Genomic DNA, 20,686 nt, shown 5'->3' on the forward strand with positions numbered 1-20,686 from the left:
AAACAAGGAGCATGAATGTCCGAATCCCAACACAAAACCGAAATCCAACTAGACAGAAGTGCTGGGACCCGAACACCACGCCCCACACAGAAAATGACAGGGACAGAAGAGCACGCAGCTCGAGCATGCTCAAAGCTGCGTGCTCACACAAGACAGGACAAAATACAGGAGTGTCAGGACTCTGTCACCAAACCAAGAGAAAGCTAGACCGAAGTGACAGAACCCTGACACCTACCTTCAGAGCAGTCGTTACACACACACACACACACACACACACACACACACATGCACGCACAAACACACAACCATGACTTATCACAGGTGATAAGGATTACCACAGCAATAAGAGAAAATGGCAACAATAAAAAATAAGAAGGATTCTACAACATATATTCTTTCATTAGGTGCAGCAACAAAATCAGAAAGAATTTACCACTTGTTATCTACAGCTTTTAATGAGTTGCAAATATATTTACAACAATAGAGTTCTGCAGTTATGACGTATTTTTGTAGGTCAACCTGTAAAGTTGTACAGGTATAGGTAATATATTACGCCGCTTTCACAAGATCCCGCTGCTCTGTGAATGCACTCACTCCACTCAGTCATTCAAAAGATACACCGAGACACACGAGAGCCAATGACATTTTACAATCAAAGCTGATGTAATGATGTAATAGGTAAATTGTGCCTGCAGTCATATCTGTCTGTTATAACCCGTTTTTTTTATATCATATAATACACACATGGGTCGGTTTAGAGATTGGATGGGGTTGGGTTATGTGTTCAAACGTGTCTAAAAAAAATGTAATAAATGTAAAGTAAATTATGCTGGCTTATTAAATTGAGAATTACACTCCAACATGTCATAATGGTAAAATAATAACCCAATATATAATTTCATCATGATAGCAGTCCTATCCCATGTCTGTGTATGACGGCTAAGGTTTCTCATTGAAATTAATGAAGTACCTTGGTGTCGATAAAAAAAAAAAAAAAAAAAAAAAAAAAGATATATATATATATATATATTAGAAAGCCTACATACTTTTAAGTGTGTAGCAGAAGAGAAGGCAATATTTAGCAAGTCCCCCCTCCGATAAGTGGAAATGGTCAAATTGTCCCCCCAATATATGCTATTTCTTGAAGCTGCTCTCCATTATGCATCACTCGGTTTTTTGTTAGGATGGCAGACAGTGTTAAAATGTACATTTTTAGCCTGGTTTGCCTCAGAGGTCTAACAGCGTTCGTCAATGTCAAAATGCTGGCCAATCAGATCAAAGAAACGCTTTTTACATTTAGACACAAACAAGAGTGAATGTGAGCATATTAAATAAAATATCATTTTGCAGACTTAGAACTTCCCGTCGAGTTCTTATTTCTTCTTTATTTCCTTAAGTCCAGCAACACAGTGTCTGTCTAGATCCGGGCCACATCTGGTACACATCTGGGCTGGATCTGGGCCGACATTATGTTGCTGTCTGGGTTAATTATTTAGAATACAAAAAGAAAATGATTATTAAAATACAAAGATGTTCTTCCTCAACAATCTTATTCCAACAGATTTCCAGTTCCTCTGCATCCCTCAGTACCATCATGTAAGGATATAAATCCTACAAAGTACTAAATCACACAACAAATGTTACATGAAAGTTAGGAGAGTTTGTTTATAGAGGGCGTTGCATCGCTGGGTGGGTTTGGGGTCCTGTGACAGTTCTGCCCCGGGGCCCCTCCTTTGATCCGGCCCTGCTGTACATCCAATTAATCAAGACCCAAAGCACAGTAGGAGAAAGTTGAAAAGATCAGTAAACACATGAAGGGAGGGAAGGCAGTTGGCCCCAGAGAACTGACTGTACGTGCGAAAACCTGAACAGATCGACCACTGAGAGGCAAATGAAAGCAGTGGTTTGCCTGGCTGAAGCTCAGAAAATACACAGATAGAATTGACGGATCACTATGATGGAGACCCGTTATTTCAGCTCACTTCTGAGTCGTTGAAAGAATCAATGCCCAGCAGCAGTAATGAAGCCCAGAGTAAAAGACTGCACTTACTATAGTGAAGTTCATAACTTTGAGGATCCAGATGGTGAGAGCGAGGTTGACCACTATGAGGATCATGAGGAGGAGGACAAAGAAGTAAAGGCAACGTTTCCGCCAGCCGTAGATCCCCACTTTATACACTTGCGGTTTTTCAGTACTCTGGACATTGTTCCTATGAGGGCACTGTTCCTGGGTCATCTGCAAGAAAACACAAATAAAATATTAATTATGTGAAGATTTTGTTAGAGGCATTGAAACTTTTACTGATTTAGGGGTCAATGACATGCAACCTGTCCTCCCAAAAAATACGACTCTATAGGCCGTTGTTCAAGCGCCTTATTACGACCTATATTTACGTTTTAAAGTCATGCGCCCTCTAGCTGGCGTAAAAATAATGACAGTGTCGTGTTACGTCTGACGTCATGAAATTACGTATGACTGTCGTTACCAATCAAAATGTGTATTCATTTTAATGCAATGTGTGGACTTTTTTACAACCATTTGTCATTTTTAGCAAAAATATTTTTTAAAATTTACAACTACACTCACCCCACCCCTAAACCTACACAGTGATTTATAGTGCATACACTCTAAAAAATGCTGGGTTAAAAACAACCCAAGTTGGGTTGAAAATGCACTAACCCAACAATTGGGTTGTTTTAACCCAATGGCTAAGTTGTTTTAACCCAGCCATTGGGTTGTCTTAAGCAACATTTAACCCAACCGCTGGGTTAAAACAACTCAACCGTTGGGTAAAATCAACCCAGTTATTGGGTTAGTGCATTTTCAACCCAACTTGGGTTGTTTTAAACCCAGCATTTTTTAGAGTGTACACATTTTTTGAGCACGTGTTCCCTGGGATCGAACTCACAATCGCATGATCACATGTTGTTGTTGTATAGTGCAATGCTTTACCAACTGAGCTATGCAAAACCTGAAATTTAAAGCAGATAAAAGGGAAAAATGCTTTAAAATGAAAGCTTCCTGCTGTCAATAGTAGCACAACTTTAGAAAACGTTCCTGCGCGTCGTATTTAATTAATTAAAATATTGTCGATAGGGGCGCACCTTTAGTAAACGCTCCCATGGGTCGTATTTCAAGGAAGTGTCAAACAACCTATATAGGCGTATTGGTTGGAGGACATGTTGATGATATGACAAAATTTTTGCCTGACACACTATTTATTCAAAAGTATACATCCCATACATCAACATAGGCCCCATTTACACTGCATGGTTCAAGTGACCCAACTGCGATTTTTCCCTCTCATGGGGCACAGATTGGATTTGACGTGAACAGGAAAAAAAACACATGAATTCTGATATCCTCAGATGGAATTCAGGTTTCACTCATATGTGGTAATAAATCCGATATGATTGGGATACGTGCATTTGCATCATTTGCGAGTCATACGTCATTGAAAAAGGGAAGGAGGCAAATGACGTCAACTAAGGTGGACACAAACTGCGATCACATGACACTAAGGGCTCTCCTCTTTTTTCTCCACCTTAGGAGAGCAATGTTTTGCTGACCTTTAAAGATGGAAAGCAAAACATTGAATAATCATTCTGTCTGAATCTATTGTGTCATTTGCATATCGCCCCCTTTTACTTCCTTTTCCAGGTCAGAACGTATTGGGCTGTTTTGCCAGTGTACAGTGTATATGCAAATATTGGATACAGGTCGGTTTTAAAATATGACAATAATAATAAAAATTTCTTACATTTATATATCGCTTTTTCTAGACACCCAAAGCGCTTTACATATAGAAGGGGGAATCTCCTTAACCACCACCAATGTGCAGCATCCACCTGGATGATGCGACGGCAGCCATATTGCGCCAGAACGCCCACCACACACCAGCTGATTGGTGGAGAAGAGACAGTGATTAGGCCAATCATTATATGGGGATGATTAGGAGGCCATGATAGACAGGGGCTAATGGACAAATTTGGCCAGTATGCCGGGTTACACCCCTACTCTTTGTCGAAGGACATCCTGGGATTTTTAATGACCTCAGAGAATCGGGACCTCGGTTTAACGTCTCACCCAAAGGACGGATGTAAGCGTCATGATGTAAGTGTCATCAAAAAAATCCGATTTTAAAGATTTTATTCAACAAATCGGAATTGTGCATCGAGACCTGCAGTGTAAATGCGGCCATAGTGTCTGTCCAGATCCGGGCCACATCTGGTTCATGTGGATTTCACACGTACCAGATGTGGGCTGGATCTGGGCCAACACTATGTTGCTGACTGGGAGGAAAATGCAATTCATAGAGTGGTGGCCAAAATGATTAGAACGCTTGGAATCTGGGAGCCGTCTTATTTGGCCTGGATTTATTTTCCAAGAAGACAATGACCCGACACATTCTTCTAACTATTGCCGGAACTATCTGTGTTGGAAGGAATCTGCTGGAACGTTGAAAATGATGGACTGACCCCTCAAAGTCCGGACCTCAACCTCATCGAGCAGATTTGGGGAGAGTTGGAAAATAAACTGGACAGGTCTATTGTACATTCAAAGGAAAGCCTTTGGCTTCAGTTGCAGAAGGCATGAGATAACAGTAGTGTTGAAGTTCTCAGAGGAAATATATTGACACTGTGCCAGAGAGATGTGCTGATGTAATTGCTGCAAAAGGTGGACATACCAAATATTAAAGTTAAAAGTGGATGAAAACTAGACTGGTTAAACCCAGCCTGATCTGCCGGCGATTTGATTTCGCCCTGTAACTCAGTCTGGAAACCTGTACATTCATTTCTTCTGCTTCTGTTACACATTTGAGGGGACTAATCACAGACATGGGTTTAACGCAATGACAGATAGAGCAATGGGTCATTGCCCGATGATCACGCCTCTTGTGGTCTGATTGGTTGAAGGACTATCCAATTGCATACCGAGTTATTTGAATAATGCCAGCTGATCAGGCCTCTTGTGCATAAGAAAATACAGAGCAGACTCCCCAGACCAATGTTCAATATTATTTTGAGCTTGGTCTGGTGATAGCAAGACAAGATGAAAAGAGTACGACGTACTGTTATTTGATGGTCAGAGCAACCATCTGCATGTGTCATGAACATTATAAAATGAAATCATGTTTTGGAGGCAAAAACAAGTCATTATTTTCAGTCAGGTGTTCTAATAATTTTGTCCACCACTGTACATACAATTACTTGAAACATAAAGAACACGACAGGGAATTTAATTAACATCATGGACAGCAGTTAAATAAAAAAATGTAATTAATTAATGTCATATTATCTTAAATATTTACAACAGGACAAGGTTAGTTCGGGTTGTACATTGTGATGTGGTGCATATATATATATATATATATATATATATATATATATATATATATATATATATATATATATATATATATATATATATATATATATATATATATATATATATATATATATATATATATATGAATAATAGATGAAAGATGAATTCAATGTGTAAGCAAAACTCTTTAACTTTAAATAAAACATATTTATTTATTTATTACATTACAAAATAAATGGAAGTACATGTGTTTTTGAAAACAGTTATGTTATTGACCCCATTATTGTAAATATAAATGGAGAAAATGTGGAAAAATGTTTGGAGAAAATGTGGGAAAAAAGTTGCTGCCTTGATTTTTTATGCAAAATCAACTTGGACGGTTAAGTCATTTCAACTTAAATTAAATTAAACTTAAAACAAAATAATAATAATTGGACAAGGTGCGTTAAAGCAATGTAAAAAAATATGTTGCCATAACTTGCAATAATTGTTTTTACGGTGCAGTGAAGACTCCAATAAAGAACAATTGAAAATAATTCCAATTCTAAAAATCAGGATACAAAAGGTAAAAGACACTGTATATTTGAACCGTCATACTAATATCTCTGCGCAGAATACAATTTGCTGTCGACTGTGTTTTGAGCAGCACTCTTTGCTGGCAATCGCATTTGACAAGCACGCACATTCAGGCCGAACTGAAACAAATGACTTCCGACAGCTCTGTGAAAGTTCCAATACAGGAACGCACAATGAAAAATTAAACAAGTCTCTCTTTCTCCATATCATAGGGTTTTACCCATTCTGTCCTTATCATCAACTCCTCATATTGTATAATCACCAGCATTTTAAACACACAATCTGTCATGATGTAGCTCTTCAAAGGGAATCGCAAAGAACGTCAGGCTTATTGCCATTAAAGTAGGCCCTGAGTTCAATTGTATTTGAACAGTGGGGAATTTGACCATCTGTAATAGGTTTGAGTCTCGCTGCTCTTTTTAGCATCCTCTCTGTATTGTAAATATAAATGGAGAAGCAAATGTGTACAGTAAAGGCACTGCAATACAGACTAACGGAAAATAATGCTTTGAAAGACTGTGCATTTGGGATTGTCTGTCACTTTTGCCCTATTTATAAATAAATCATTCACTCACGCAACCATCTACGCTGGTTACAAAATAAATGGAAGTCAATAAAGGGGAATCAGTGGGCTGGGAGTGTATCACTGCTCAGCCAGCATGGAAACACTGACTGTAGGATATTCCTGATATGAGTTTGAGTTAAGTGGAAAAGTTTCCTATTTTTTTTCCGCACTGCCCTGTAAAACCAACATTTTATTTCTAGGCAAGAGAATTGTACCAGTTTCACATGAGTAGGTCTATGAATCAGAAAAAAGAAGGCTGAAGAATAATCAGTAATATAGCAATGGTCCAGTTTTTAAACTGTGACATGATCAGCTTCCGGAAGAATTATGACTACTTCAGCTGGTTTAATCCAAACAGGCTACAGAGGTGGATTAAAATAAAACAAATTCAAAACAAAGTTTTGAACCGTTATGAATCAGCGTATCGATTCATGATTCAGATTGCGTACCAAACTGCTGAAATCACGTGACATTGGTGATCCTAATCATGATTCGATACGCTGATTCATAACCGTTCAAATCTTTGTTTTGAAATCGGCCCATCTCTATATAAGTCATTATTTAGGGGTTTTTTTGCACACAAAAACTATTCCCGTCGCTTCATAAAATGATTGTAGAGCCACTGTAGTAAGATGGGCTTTGTAATGATGTCTTTAGTGCCTTTATGGGTCTTGAGAGAGGAAATGACATTGGTGTCACTGAAGGCCTGTCTGAGCCATCGGATTTCAACAAAAATATCTTCATTTGTGCTTAGGAGGTCTTATGGGTGTCGAACGACATTAGGGTGAGTAATTATTGACAGAATTATCATTTTTGGCTAATAATCATTCAAAATATTAGAACACTTGGCATCTGGGAGTCGACTTATTGGGTCTGGATCTTATCTATTGTACATTCAAAGGAAAGCCTTTGGCTTCAGTTGCAGAAGGCATGAGATAACATTAGTGTTGAAGTTAACAACTAGATAACAACTGTGCCAGAGAGATGTGCTGATGTAATTGCTGCAAAAGGTGGACATACCAAATATTAAAGTAAAAAGTGGATGAAAACAGTACAAATCACTTTATCTGATATTTGATGGTAAGAGCAACCATCTGCATATTTCATGAACATTATGAAATGAAATGTTTTGAAGGCAAAAAAGGTCAATATTTTCAGATCTGTCAGATATAATAATTCTGGCTACCATTGTATATTTATTGCTTTTTTTTTTTTTTTTTTAAAAAAAGGGAAAAAAAGCAAAGAAAATAACAGGTAAATCAAATATTTTCTTTCTAGGACAGCTTATTGAAAATGATTGATGTAAATGATCCAGTCTCCACAATTAAGGATAAAAACCTCTTTGTGAAATTTTCAAAATATGCACATAAATAATACAACGTCCTTTGGCTATTCTGATGTTCAGCGTATCTATAGGAATTTGGTTTCTGAGCCTTTCAAATATTTAACCTAAATGAGAAGTGGTGAAGTGATAAATGGGACTCGATGAGGAAAAACAACATAATTCATTTTTTGCTAAAACTCTTCTGCAAGGGGAAAGGCAAACCACCTTCCATTAGTTAAAGGGGTGGTTGCGTGTTTTTTTTTTTTTTTTTAGCCTTGGTTGTGTTAATGGGGCGCAGTATTACATGTCTTAATACTTCTTTTTTTTTTTTATTAAAACAAAAACACTGTATTTTTCTTATATGTGACCTTTGTTCCACACCGCTGTCTCCACTGTCCTCTGAACGGCTCATTTGCTTCCTGCTTCTATGAAGCCCGTCCCATTGTTAGATGGCCAAATGTAGTTTCATGTTTTTTTATTGGCTGAAGTGCCAAGCACAGGTTGTCCGGAAACGCCATGGCCCTTACCATTACGGGCAGAAGTCACATCTCCGGAGACTAGCAAGGGTTTACGATGTCACCAAACCGTGAAGAAGCTAGTTGTAGTCCAATCCAGCCGTTTTTGTAGGCAATAAACTGCCATAACATTGGTTGATTCTACCCAGCGCTTGGTTGTTTCACATGCTTCCCGCCTTGATTCATTTAAATTCGCTCCCAAACTGTCATTTTGAAAGGACAATGCAAAATACAAAGCCACTGGTTGCAGATGTTTTAAGATAAGTTCATATATTTTCATTAATAATATTTTGAATTAGCATAATTATAGCTTTTTTTCTTCTTCGCGGCAACAATTCTTAAGCTTACATGACCTTAAGACCACAAAAGTTTTACCTCAGAATCCGATGCAATGTAACTGACTTGTGTTAGTTCAGGTAAGCATGTGAGACGATAGATTAATACAGTTTGTGATTATACGGAACCATGATCCCCTTACGAAAATTAAACATGGTTGTATGTAGGGATGTCACAAGTACCGGTACTTCTGTACCAAGTATACTGAAATGTTAAAAATGTGAGGATACAAGTAGACTATATTCGGTCCCACAGCTGCGTTCAGTCGTGTCACGCAGGGCTCCAGACTGTAGCCGAATATATACGAGTGTCTGTGTATATTAAATACTATTTAAATATTACTCTTCTATGTTTTGCGTCTCTATGTGAATGACGGGGGCGCGTGATCATGAACACTGAGACTCAAAAGTCACGGCAACCCGTCAAAATAAAAGTTTGATTTAAACGTGAATAGATTGACAGAATATATTAGGTTTGTAGTTGTCATTGTGGCCAATTTTAACACATTTGTGTGTTGTACCATTTGTCAAGCAATAAAAATTATTGTTTAAACAGTCTAAACATGCATTTTTCATTTGTTCTTTCATGATGTCTAGTTTTACAGTAGGCTAATGCACAGGAGATTTTTTAAGAACAACCCAGCAAGAATAACCCAGAATAGCAAATCCATTAATGGTAAAAAATGGACTACATTTTGGGTTTTCTCAACAGCCCAGCCTGCTGGGTTAAAATGCCACTGGGTTAATTTAACCCAGCATGTGTTCTGTCCAATATTTACCCAGCGCTAGGTTGCCAATTAGGTTGTTTTTAACCCAGCCATTTTTAGAGAGTAACCCTAATGTTTTACTATGCTAGTTTAGAAGAGGTTCTGTTATGCTGTTTTTTTTGTGTTTGTTTTTTTGTAGGGTTACCATCATGGTGACGTATGGAGCATGAGCTCAGTTTGAGAACATTGAGATTATACAATAATCATTAGTTAAATGTATGAATTAGCGTACTCAAATATGTCAAGTTAGGAGCAATTCACGTGTATGGGTACAATATACAATTTGCCAGTTCTGCTTACTAAAACGTAGAATTTTTTTATATTGCAGATTTTTTTTAAATTTATTTTTATATTTTTTATATTTAACCTTGTATGAAAATACCATATTAAAAGTTAATGCAAAATTTAAAATATTTTAAAAAGACATAAGGGCACAAATTTAGTAGATAAAGTAAACGTTTTGTTGATTCAGTCATCATTGCGTGATTACATCACAAGCAAGCCTGCATTCTCCCTCTCAGATACTGAAGCTTTCGTGCCTCGATCACCAGATTAGAGCTTTAGCTTTAATTTCTACATTTCCATAACTGTTTATTTCACACCAACATAATTAATTGTTCTGCATCTGCGAGAGTGTGGGCGGGCTTTTGATATCGCAGCTGTACTACTTGCTCTACTCCTGCGCTCTACTGCGCATCTCCGGTCCCGAAAGCGCTACTGCGCAGACTCGGTCCCAAGATGTCCGCGCCGTGCAAGGCTGCCTGAAAGCTTCAAATCTGCCAAGCGGAAACGGATGATGTCGAGTCGTCCATATTTTTTTACGGTCTATGATCACAAGAGGGAGTTAGTTGCCGGGCTCTGCATTGGCTCAGTGGAGAATACGTTGGTATTCAGGAGTGTGTTTTCAGTAGTTTTTCAATTTCATTGTATCATCGTAATGGTACATGATTGTGTCCAGTCTGTCAGGACATCAGGTGTACAGGTTTTCAACAACAACAAAAAAAAGTTAGGAAACCTGCCTGGGTGGTGTTTTCTGCCAGTAAAAAAAGGACTTCACTTCTGCATCTGCTTCAAAACACGCGGGGGTGTGTATAGCATTCTCTTCTTTAGACCAGAGGATTTTCATATTACATTGTAATACTCATGTAAAGTATTATAATAAATGCATGATTTGTTAAAAGCATGATAATAAATGAATAAACATCCACAAGTGATGCTTCTTTGCCGTTGGTTTTACGTGAATACATTTCAACAATGATGAATACAAAGCATGTACATTAATGCCGAATGATTTGTGTGAAGGGTATAATTTCTCTTTAAGAATCTGGAAGCTCAATTACATATCTGCAAAGTGCCCTTGGTATGCTGGAAACAACAGCCAGGCTTTTACCAACCATAATAAAACATACCCTGCAATTAAAAGAAGACTAAGATACAAATCTCAATGTCTTTCCTGTTTCTGAAGATATTCCTGGGCTCACACAACTGTAAATGGAGTTGCTGAAGAACAGGTCAGGTGAAGTGAAAGCACTACTCGACACTGCTGGTTCCTCGGGGAGAAGCTGAGATGGCAAGTTACTCATCTGTGAACTGAAGTGTTAGTGTCCTGCCCTTGTCAGCAGCAAACACTACAGATGTTGTCCGTATCGTAACAGGGACTGGTAACAAAATAAAGTGAAAAAGGACTTGCAGCTAAAGATCAAGAACTATTGATCTCAAAAGAGAGCAAAATACACTTAACCACTCTGAGAATATCACTGTAATTTATCCAAACCGCTCTTTCCGACATTGACACAATATGAAATTACTGTACGTTTATTATGAACTCCAAAGGCCCATATGCATTTTTTTCTTCTTATGGGTCCTGCACACTCTGCGATTTTTCAAAACCCTTTGCGAATGTTCCTTGTCAGACTGTACAGACATGATCCCCAATGTAAGCCATGTCACACTGTAAGATCTCAGTTGTCATTAATGTCAGACTGCACGATAGTCAAGGCGTGCTAAAAACGGACGCACGCAAGAAAACTCGTTCAGAGTTTTATATAATCAATAAATGACGCGTTCGGTAACAGTGAGCTGCATTACACGCGAGACTGAAATGGTGGCTACAAAGAAATCGTTTGGTCATAGTTTGTCTTGAAAAACCTAGATATTTGACGGTCGTCGTAAGAGAAGTCACAATGCAGGAGGATTGTGCTTCAAATCTTCTGACACTGCTAGAATTTCGTCTGAGGTAAAATTTGATCGCAGCGGTCATTAATTGGCAAACTAACGATCAAAGACGTCCAACTTTAGCCTAGGATCACAAGGAATCTTTTAAGATTTGCTAAATTTGTCTCAGAAGGCCAAATCGTGGGCAAAATCGCACAGTGTGCACCTGGCTTTAATTGCATTTTCTGCACACAAAAGAGAAAACAGTGGTTCTACATTTCTTAAAGGGTTAGTTCACCCAAAAATGAAATTGATGTCATTAACGACTCACCCTTATGTCGTTCCACACCCGTAAGACCTCCGTTCATCTTCAGACACAGTTTAAAGGGATCCCCTGGTGTTGAGACTTGTATGGCTTAATACAACATAAATTATGTCTCTTATTGAATTATGTAGTATAAAACCCATGAAAGATCTACGTTATTTAAAAAATCGATTTTATATTTGGACCATTGGCGGCGCCATTTTGTTTGCGTTCTAGGTTGATGACGTAGAATGGTTGCACTCCTCAATCAGCTGGCGCTACCCGTAGCTATTTTTACCACAACGCAACTCGAAAATTGTTTCAGAGTTAAACAAAACCAATGAATTGCTTTGTAATTGTACTTAAACACACTCAAACATACATGTGCACACAAACTCTCTTTCTCTCTCACAGACTCACACACACCCCAACAGATCGGCGCGAACACACACACACACACACACACACACACACACACACACACACACACACACACACACACACACACACACGCACTGCGTGCGCGCATACATAACCCTCAATCACTATTCCCTGTGTTGATATCATAGATAGACTGTTGATATGCAGTAGATTAACTGTAATGCCTAATGTAACCAGCAGAGGGAAATATCTAGGTTGGAGGATGGGATGGTAACGTGAGGAAGAGAGGCAGGATGTTTTGGTGATGATGCATGGGATTGGTTTGTGCATTAAAGTTTGAGCACAAGCTCAGTGAATTAACCTCAATCTTTAAACTTTCACTTTTAAGACACAAATAACATTCCCTACTTTTGTTCACTAATACAACTTGAAGGACTGAATTAAGACGAGTGCGTGAAGTCGGACAGCTGTTTGTAAATCGGCTGTACACTCGTTATTGCGGTGCAACGTGAGACTGAATGACTGCACTTGAACATGTCCACTATGGTGTCGGACAACACTACAAATGGCCGTCCCTTCAAATAATGCCCTATTTCAGGGTATAGGGGGTCAATTTCAGATTCAGCCCCTGTCGTGGAGACTGAGCAGCCCAACATCTCGATTGAGACAGCGTAGTCTGTCAGGTGTGTGTGCCCGCCCGCCGATCTGTTTGTGACTTGTGTAGGTGAGTTTGTGTGCACATGTATGTTTGAGTGTGTTTAAGTACAATTACAAAGCAATTCATTCGTTTTGTTTAACTCTGAAAAATTTTTCGAGTTGCGTTGTGGTAAAAATAGCTACGGGTAGCGCCAGCTGATTGAGGAGTGCAACCATTCTACGTCATCAACCTAGAACGCAAACAAAATGGCGCCGCCCATGGTCCAAATATAAAATCGATTTTTTAAATAACGTAGATCTTTCATGGGTTTTCTACTACATATTTCAGTAAGAGACATCATTTATGTTATATTAAGCCATACAAGTCTCAACACCACGGGATCCCTTTAAGATATTTTATATTTAGTCTGAGAGCGTATCTGCCCATGTCCAGAAAGGGAATAAAAACAACAAAGTAGTCCATATGTGACATCAGTTAGTTAAGTAGAATCTCTTGAAGCATTGAAAATACATTTTGGTCAAAAAAAAAATCAGAATCATGAATCAGTATGCTGATTCATGACTGTTTGAATCTTTATTTGAAGTTTAAAAACAAACGCGGAAGAGAAGAAAATGCTGAATAAAGTCATCGTTTTTGTTATTTTTGGACCAAAATGTATTTTCGATGCTTCAAGAGATTCTAACTAACTAACTGATGTCACATATGGACTACTTTGATTATGTTTTTATTCCCTTTCTGGACATGGACAGTATAGTGTGCATACACTTAGATACGCTGTTGGACTAAATATAAAATATCTTAAACTGTGTTCTGAAGATGAATGGAGGTCTTACGGGTGTGGAACGACATTAGGGTGATTAATTAATAACATACATTTAATTTTTGGGTTAACTAACCCTTTAACATTAAGCATATCTCAAAGGGATAGTTTAGCTAAAACTGACAATTGTCATTATTCCATAATCCTCAAATTGTTCCAATCCTGTATAAGTTTCTTTCTCCAGCAGAACACAAAATATATTTAAAAAACATTGACTTTCATAGTATTTTTTTTCTCTCCATACTATGGAAGTCAATGGGGCCCATCAACTGTTTAGGTTAAAAATATATTTTATGTTCAGCAGAAGAATGGAATTCATACAGATATGAAACAGCTACAGGCTGAGTAAATGATAACCGTATCTTAATTTGTGAGTGAACTTTAATCTTTACCATTATTATTAACTGAACTCTATAGACGCCAATACCCCAACACCCAATAACATAAACAATATACATAACATAATATAAACTCTTCAAATTACCAACTATACAGAACAATAAACACACTTCTCATTCTTCACATTGCTCAGAAACACATGAACAGTGCATTCCAAATGGCATAAATAATGCCTTTATGGGCACTTCAAAGAGCGAACAATAATCGCTGCCATATTGTTGGGTCGTTCCAAAAAGGACAAGAAGACAAGAAGACTCATTACCGATACGACCAGTATGCATTAAGAAAACAAATAGGGTTCATTTTGACTTAATGCCAGCTTTAAATGTGCTGAGACCACAAAACACAGGTTTGCGGGGCAGAGCTTGAATTCTACACTAACAGTTGTTTTGGAGGCACAGTGTGGAGCGTTGAGGCTCAGGATTCTAGACTAAATCCTGCTTTTATAACAAATGTCATATGTATCCTTTGTTCTTTTTGTGAGTCTGGCAGGTTGCAGCGCTTGAGATTTTAGAGAGGATGATGCTTTACTGTTGGCTCTAAAAAAAGGAGGATTGTCAGAAAGCCGCAGAATATGAAACACCTGCTTGTAGTTTAGCCTCCCTCCCTGGTGCCTGCATTTATTGGCAGCTCACTAGAAGACTTGCAGGAGAACTGCTCTTACACCCTCATCCATTCCTCAGTTTCTCAACATCGCTTAGAGCCAAACGCAAATATATGAACCATCTACTTTTTTTTTCTTTCTTTTTTTAAAAGCACAAAGTGTATTTGTTTGTTTATACATTCAGCATTACAGTGATTTTGTCACAGAGACTCAAGGGGCCACTTGTTTCCTCTGAGCTATAAAGCAGTCATCTATGCAGTCTTGTGATTGTGCCTTCACGGTAGAGTCTGTTGTGATCCCTGCAAAATATCATCATAACCATATCAATATTGGATGAAAGAGACCACTCAGTCTCGAGATCATAAAGAGAGGCAGACAATTACCCAATGGCCTATAAAGCTCCTTCTATCCTCAAAAACAAGAAAAGCAAAACTCCAAGCAAAAAAGGTTTGTCTTTTGTGACAACAGGTTCAATCAAATTTCTAGATTTATGGATATGTTGATGAATAGAACTTTCAAAAGAACAACATGTATTTGAAATATAGCCTACATCTCTTGTAACATTATAGATGTCTTCCATCTTTACAAATTTAATGGGTTCATGAACTGAGTAAGCACATTTTCCTTGAGCTTTTGAAATATAAGAGGTCATCATATTATAAGAATATCCTGTAAGTTTCAGAAATGAAAAATACCTTGTTAGTTCAAAAACAGCTTTTATTGTAACCAGTGGTGGAAAGAGAACTGAAAAAGCATACTCAGGTAGAAGTACTGTTACTTGTCAAAAAATGTAGTTCTAGTAGAGTAAAAGTACCTGTCCTAAATACTAGGGATGCACCGAATCCAGGATTCGGGTTCGGATTTGGCCGAATATTGGGTTTTTTGACTGGGTTCGGTTTCTGCCGAACCTTAGAATTTTTTTTCACCGAACCGAACCCGCTTGCACTACGCGATACTAGTCGAACATGATGCCGCGGTTGATTATGGCAACGTGTTAACTAGGTGGACCGTTCGAATGCAGTAGGCTGTGAGAGAGTGAAAATGGAACAGAAAATGTGTTGTTTGGCAGTACTTTCAGTCACAAGAAGGCAATTCAAGGCTAGCTATATATGTTCAATTTGCAATGGCAATTTGTCTCGTGGTGGCAAGAACCCTAAACAATAGCCGCTGGATGTCCGGTACGCGAACGAATCGTTCTTCTTAACCGGATCTTTTTAGTGATCCGGTTGAACCAGTTCACCAAATCGGACTGAATCGTTCTAAACGGTTCGCGTCTCAAATCAGCACTGATCTCACAAGTTACTTTAGTTACTCACTTTCTGACATGAGTGGCAGTCCCTCAGACTAGAAATAAACTAAGATCTTGAATTATATGTTGTAACTCCAACAGTTCACTGAACTGAGACATGTTTTGCTGTGAGAACCGGTGAGCTGAGATACTGCATGCGTGACAGCGTCGTCTTGAACAGAACTCTTTCTCTCGGAGTGGGACGGCTGCTGTTTCTCTCGGAAAACGGATGCTGATAATATTTGGGGAGGATTAAACTGAGGATTTGTGTAATATGTTATGTCAATGTAAGTTTATTTAATCTGTGTAAAACATCAGTGTTTGCACGACAGTGGCTGTATTGAGTGCTTTGGCAAAACATGAATTAAAAAACGTATCCAAGATGATGTTGATTACAATAATAATTATTACTATACTAAGTTTTGATTACAAATACTTTAGATGAATGTGTTTGAATGCATTTCCATCCGCCGGTAGGATAGAAATGACGTCATTACGTAAGGACGTAAAAGAAGCGGTGATCCGTTTTTTTTGTGCATGAAGGAATCTACAGACAGCAAAACGGCAAAGTCATCCTGGCATAATGTTGCTTTAAAAAAAAAAAAAAAAAAAAATTAAATTAAAAATACACTGCTGTGGGCGTTGTTTATGTCATTAATGTGTTTACTGTGATAATGGACTGAGGATGGGAGTTGGATTCGGTATTTGGTTTCGGCAGAATCTTAACCAGTGGATTCGGTATTTGGCCGAACCTCAAAAATCTGGATTCCTGAGAAAAACTACTCAATTACAGTAACGAGAGTATTTGTAATTCGTAACTTTACACCACTGATTGTAACCAAGCCCAAAGAAACGACTCATTGTGGAATGTGCCTATTGATAGGTGAAAGACCGCCTCTACAGAAGAAAATCCCCGCCCACTGGCGTGTTAGTGAGATGACGAGGAGAGAAGAGCGGCAGGATTACTGGACTAAAAATAACATTACCTTCCAAAGAATGCTAATGCTAGGAATTTGCTTGTATATTTTCAACAATGTGAAGGTCTCAGTTGAGCATTATTTATCTGTATTTGGTTATTCTTTGAAAAATCACTGCGTAAATTAACCATGTTAATTCTAACGCCTGATCTGTGACCAGTGATTCATGTACAGTCAGATGTTCTTTGTCTATGTTTAAGTAAATCAAACCAGTGACTAAACTGTCAATTTCACATTGTTTCTTAGTATGATGAAAATAATCTGTTAGTGATTAAATAACATAGAAAGCGAACAAAGAACGCTCCCTTTGATATCGCTGGAGCTGTCAATCAAACAGCATGAGTTTATCAGTGACTGAGTTCTGGACTCAACAAATCCACAAATCTCTTATGCGCATTGTGTTTGCACTGTTAGTTATGACGAAAGCATTCGTTAGTGTGTAGAAATCACTGCATTCATGAGCTCAACATGTCTGCGATCGGCTACATGCTCATCACTGCAACCTTTCATCCCACGATATAAATATAATGTCTACACTGAAGTCTCACAGCAGACACACCCCTTAAAACAGAGCATTCAAATCAAAGGGCTAAAATGTCTTTTATTTCTAAATTATGACATAAAATCATACCAACAGTGTAAGCGCACCACAGGAAACATTATAAAACAATGCAGTGCATGATCCCTTTAATGTGTCCTTGCTGAATAAAAATATCAATTTCATTAAAAGGAAAAAAAATCTTGCCTAGAAGCTGGATCTGATATATTCTGACCTAAAAGACAGTTCGCACAATCTGACTTGGCTTGGCACAGACTCACTTATCAAGCTACAATTGTAAAGGACAGGGGGAAAAAATGCAACTGAACTCTGGGTTAGTTTAGTTCATACCCATTCACTAATTTAACTTTACTCTTTATTTTCACAACTGTCCTTCAGATCCACAAGCAGTATAATGAACCCGTGACTGTGGGGGGTTCAGAAAATGTGCTTGTTATTTTAACGATTCACAGGTAGAGGCCAATTGCAAGGCAAATGTCTCGTCATTAAAGCGAATGTTTTGCGTAAACTCGTGCGAAAAAGCATCTTTTAGTGTTTTAATTTTATCAGACAAATGAATTGGTTGACGATTGAAGTACTTTTGCAAAGCATCCAATGTAAATATGGCTCATTAGCCTCACTGTTTGCTAAGGTAAACTGGTGCTTTAGCTAATGTTGCAGCACTCCACAGGTAATATCAGTTCTGATTAAAATTGACTTGTTGGGAAATAAAATGTGCTTTCAGTAAATTAGAACTCAGTCGGGTAACTATAATTGGAATCTTGCAACATGGATTTGCTTAGCTTGACTCTGGTGCTACATGTCACAGAATTCAAAATGATTCCAAACTATTTCTTGTCATGCTCTAGGACTAGGTTAACGACTGAAAAACTGGAGCTGGTGACCAAGTGAATATGGCAGGAAATCCTGAGGTAGTATGTCTCTTAAAGCGAAGAAAACAAAACAATAGTCAAGTTTGGCAAAAAATGTGCATAGTAGCAAGCATTCCCAAATAGTATGAATAGTGTTTAGATCATATATATATATATACAAATTAAGTTTGTGTTTTACAGCGAAGGTACGGGCTTAGAATAAATTAAATCTAAAAATGGCATTTAGCTTTTGTAACTTACCACTGTAAATTTGAAAGTTATTTTATATTGTTTTTTTTTTTTTTTCTATATTAGTGAGGCGAGTGGACTATATTGCATCTGATACAACCAAAATCTTGGTATGAGTAATTTTACTTGATGATAATAGTACTCCAGTAAAAATAAGTAGTGCTGTCAAATTGATTCATTGTGATTAATCGCTTATAACATACATTTTAAAATATCACATAGCCTACACATTGTGTATGAAACGCTATTCTTCTTCCAGTTCACCGGCCACTTACTTTTATGTCTTTCAGAAAAAAAATATTTTTACGTGATGTGAATCCGGCAGATCCTCTGAACTTTAGTCAAATCTCATAGCGCACATGATCATTATAAAGGTGTTTAGACAACACCACCCCTTCACTTCCACATATTTGAAAATCAGAATATATCATATAATTCATATGCTGGTTAACAAGCTTGTGAATATTTTAAATAAAAAAAGAAAAATAAAATAAACGTGATAGCCTACATAGGCTATACTGTATGTCATAGTGTGACTTTATGACACATCATCGGCAAAGAAATAATACGTTCAATGATAATAATCTAAAATAACGCCGCCTTAAAACACTTCCGCTGGGGGCTCAGTTAGAATAAGCAGTGAGCACCAACCAATGAGAGTGATTTTGAAATTTAAAAAAGGTGATCAAAAATATATATGCCAATAACAAATCATAGCCTTCAAATACATATAGGCATTAACCCGCTCTCGCTCTCTATTTCGCTGTGTGTGGATGTTTTCAAGACATTCTGAAACACTCACTCTGCTCCGCTCGTTTCGAAATGCACTTGTATATGCCAGAACGTTTAAAAAACAATGCCGGAATGCAAAATCTAAAATCTGACATTTTCCAGAAGAGGGTCCGGAAGGATTGGGCTCAAATTAAGCACTGTTTGCTGAGCAACATTGCCAATTAGGCGCATTAATATAAAATTCAAATGATGTGTGCTCACAGATGTATGTGTATTGGCTTTGTACAATAGCTTCAAATGTGGCTCATCCATCATATTCCTAATGTAATAGCCCACTGGTTTAAGTCTTTTGTTTTTTACTCAAGTGTTACATAATGAGAAGCTGTTTTTAGCAGTGATGAATAATCCTATCATTTGTTTCACTTCAGTGAAGTTCCAAAATAAATAAATTAAAATTAAATAATCAAAACTAAGATAAATAAACTTTCTTTTGTAAAATAATGAGCTCACTTTGTTTTTATGTCAGCGCCTTATTTGACTATCAATTTTGGGTTTGCTTTTTCCAATAAAAAGAAATGGAAGCTTCAGCTTAAGTTCTGCCAGGAAGACAGGGTGCTTTCACACCTACCTTGTTTAGTCCGGATTTTCGGACTTTTCAGTTTGGTACGAACCAAATTTACAGGTGTGAAACCTCCCTCGGACCACGGTCCGGACCAAACAGACGAAATTTGGTCCGACGAAAAGAGGTAGTCTCGGTCCGGACCAAACTGAACAAAGGTTCGGTTCGTTTCTTGTGTGAAAGCATTTTCTGTATAGTTCGGACTTTCAGACCATTTACAGGAAGTTCTGGTGTAGGATTAGTGAAAAAACACAGATTAAACTCACAGCACATGCAGTGATGGAGCTCGCAGCATTTTAAACAGAACCGCTTGTGTAGCCAGTCAGCTCGCGTGAACAGCTCTGCTTGTGAATATATATATATATATATATATATATATATATATATATATATATATATATATATATATATATATATATATATATATATATATATATATATATTTCTAATGTCTGTGAGACAAGTAACGTTATGCTGAGTTTCGGTTTATTTATGAGACCACTCCAGTTCATGTGCAACGCAAATGATCACGGGATGTCTGCTATTTAAGCTTATTTATTAAACTCAGGCAAATGATGAAACATTTATTAAAATTAAGATACAAAATACAAAGCTTTCTACAAAACATTCTACAAAAAGTGGTCAAAATTATTTCTGACTCGATGTCTTTGATATATTGC

General features: G+C 37.6%; 1 protein-coding gene across 3 annotated transcripts in view; it reads right to left on the bottom strand.

Annotated features, from left to right (window-relative positions):
• The window catches only part of sgcd (sarcoglycan, delta (dystrophin-associated glycoprotein)), a 278,772-nt gene that overhangs the window by 128,133 nt on the left and 129,953 nt on the right, over window positions 1-20,686 (bottom strand). For all 3 annotated transcript variants that reach the window (XM_067423887.1, XM_067423885.1, XM_067423886.1), the window contains exon 2: window positions 2,051-2,236. In XM_067423887.1, coding sequence (XP_067279988.1) covers window positions 2,051-2,236 — 186 coding nt within the window. The remainder of the gene's footprint in view (window positions 1-2,050; window positions 2,237-20,686) is intronic.

The sequence above is a fragment of the Pseudorasbora parva genome, chromosome 18, assembly GCF_024679245.1.
Source record: "Pseudorasbora parva isolate DD20220531a chromosome 18, ASM2467924v1, whole genome shotgun sequence".
In the NCBI taxonomy this organism is placed as follows: domain Eukaryota; kingdom Metazoa; phylum Chordata; class Actinopteri; order Cypriniformes; family Gobionidae; genus Pseudorasbora; species Pseudorasbora parva.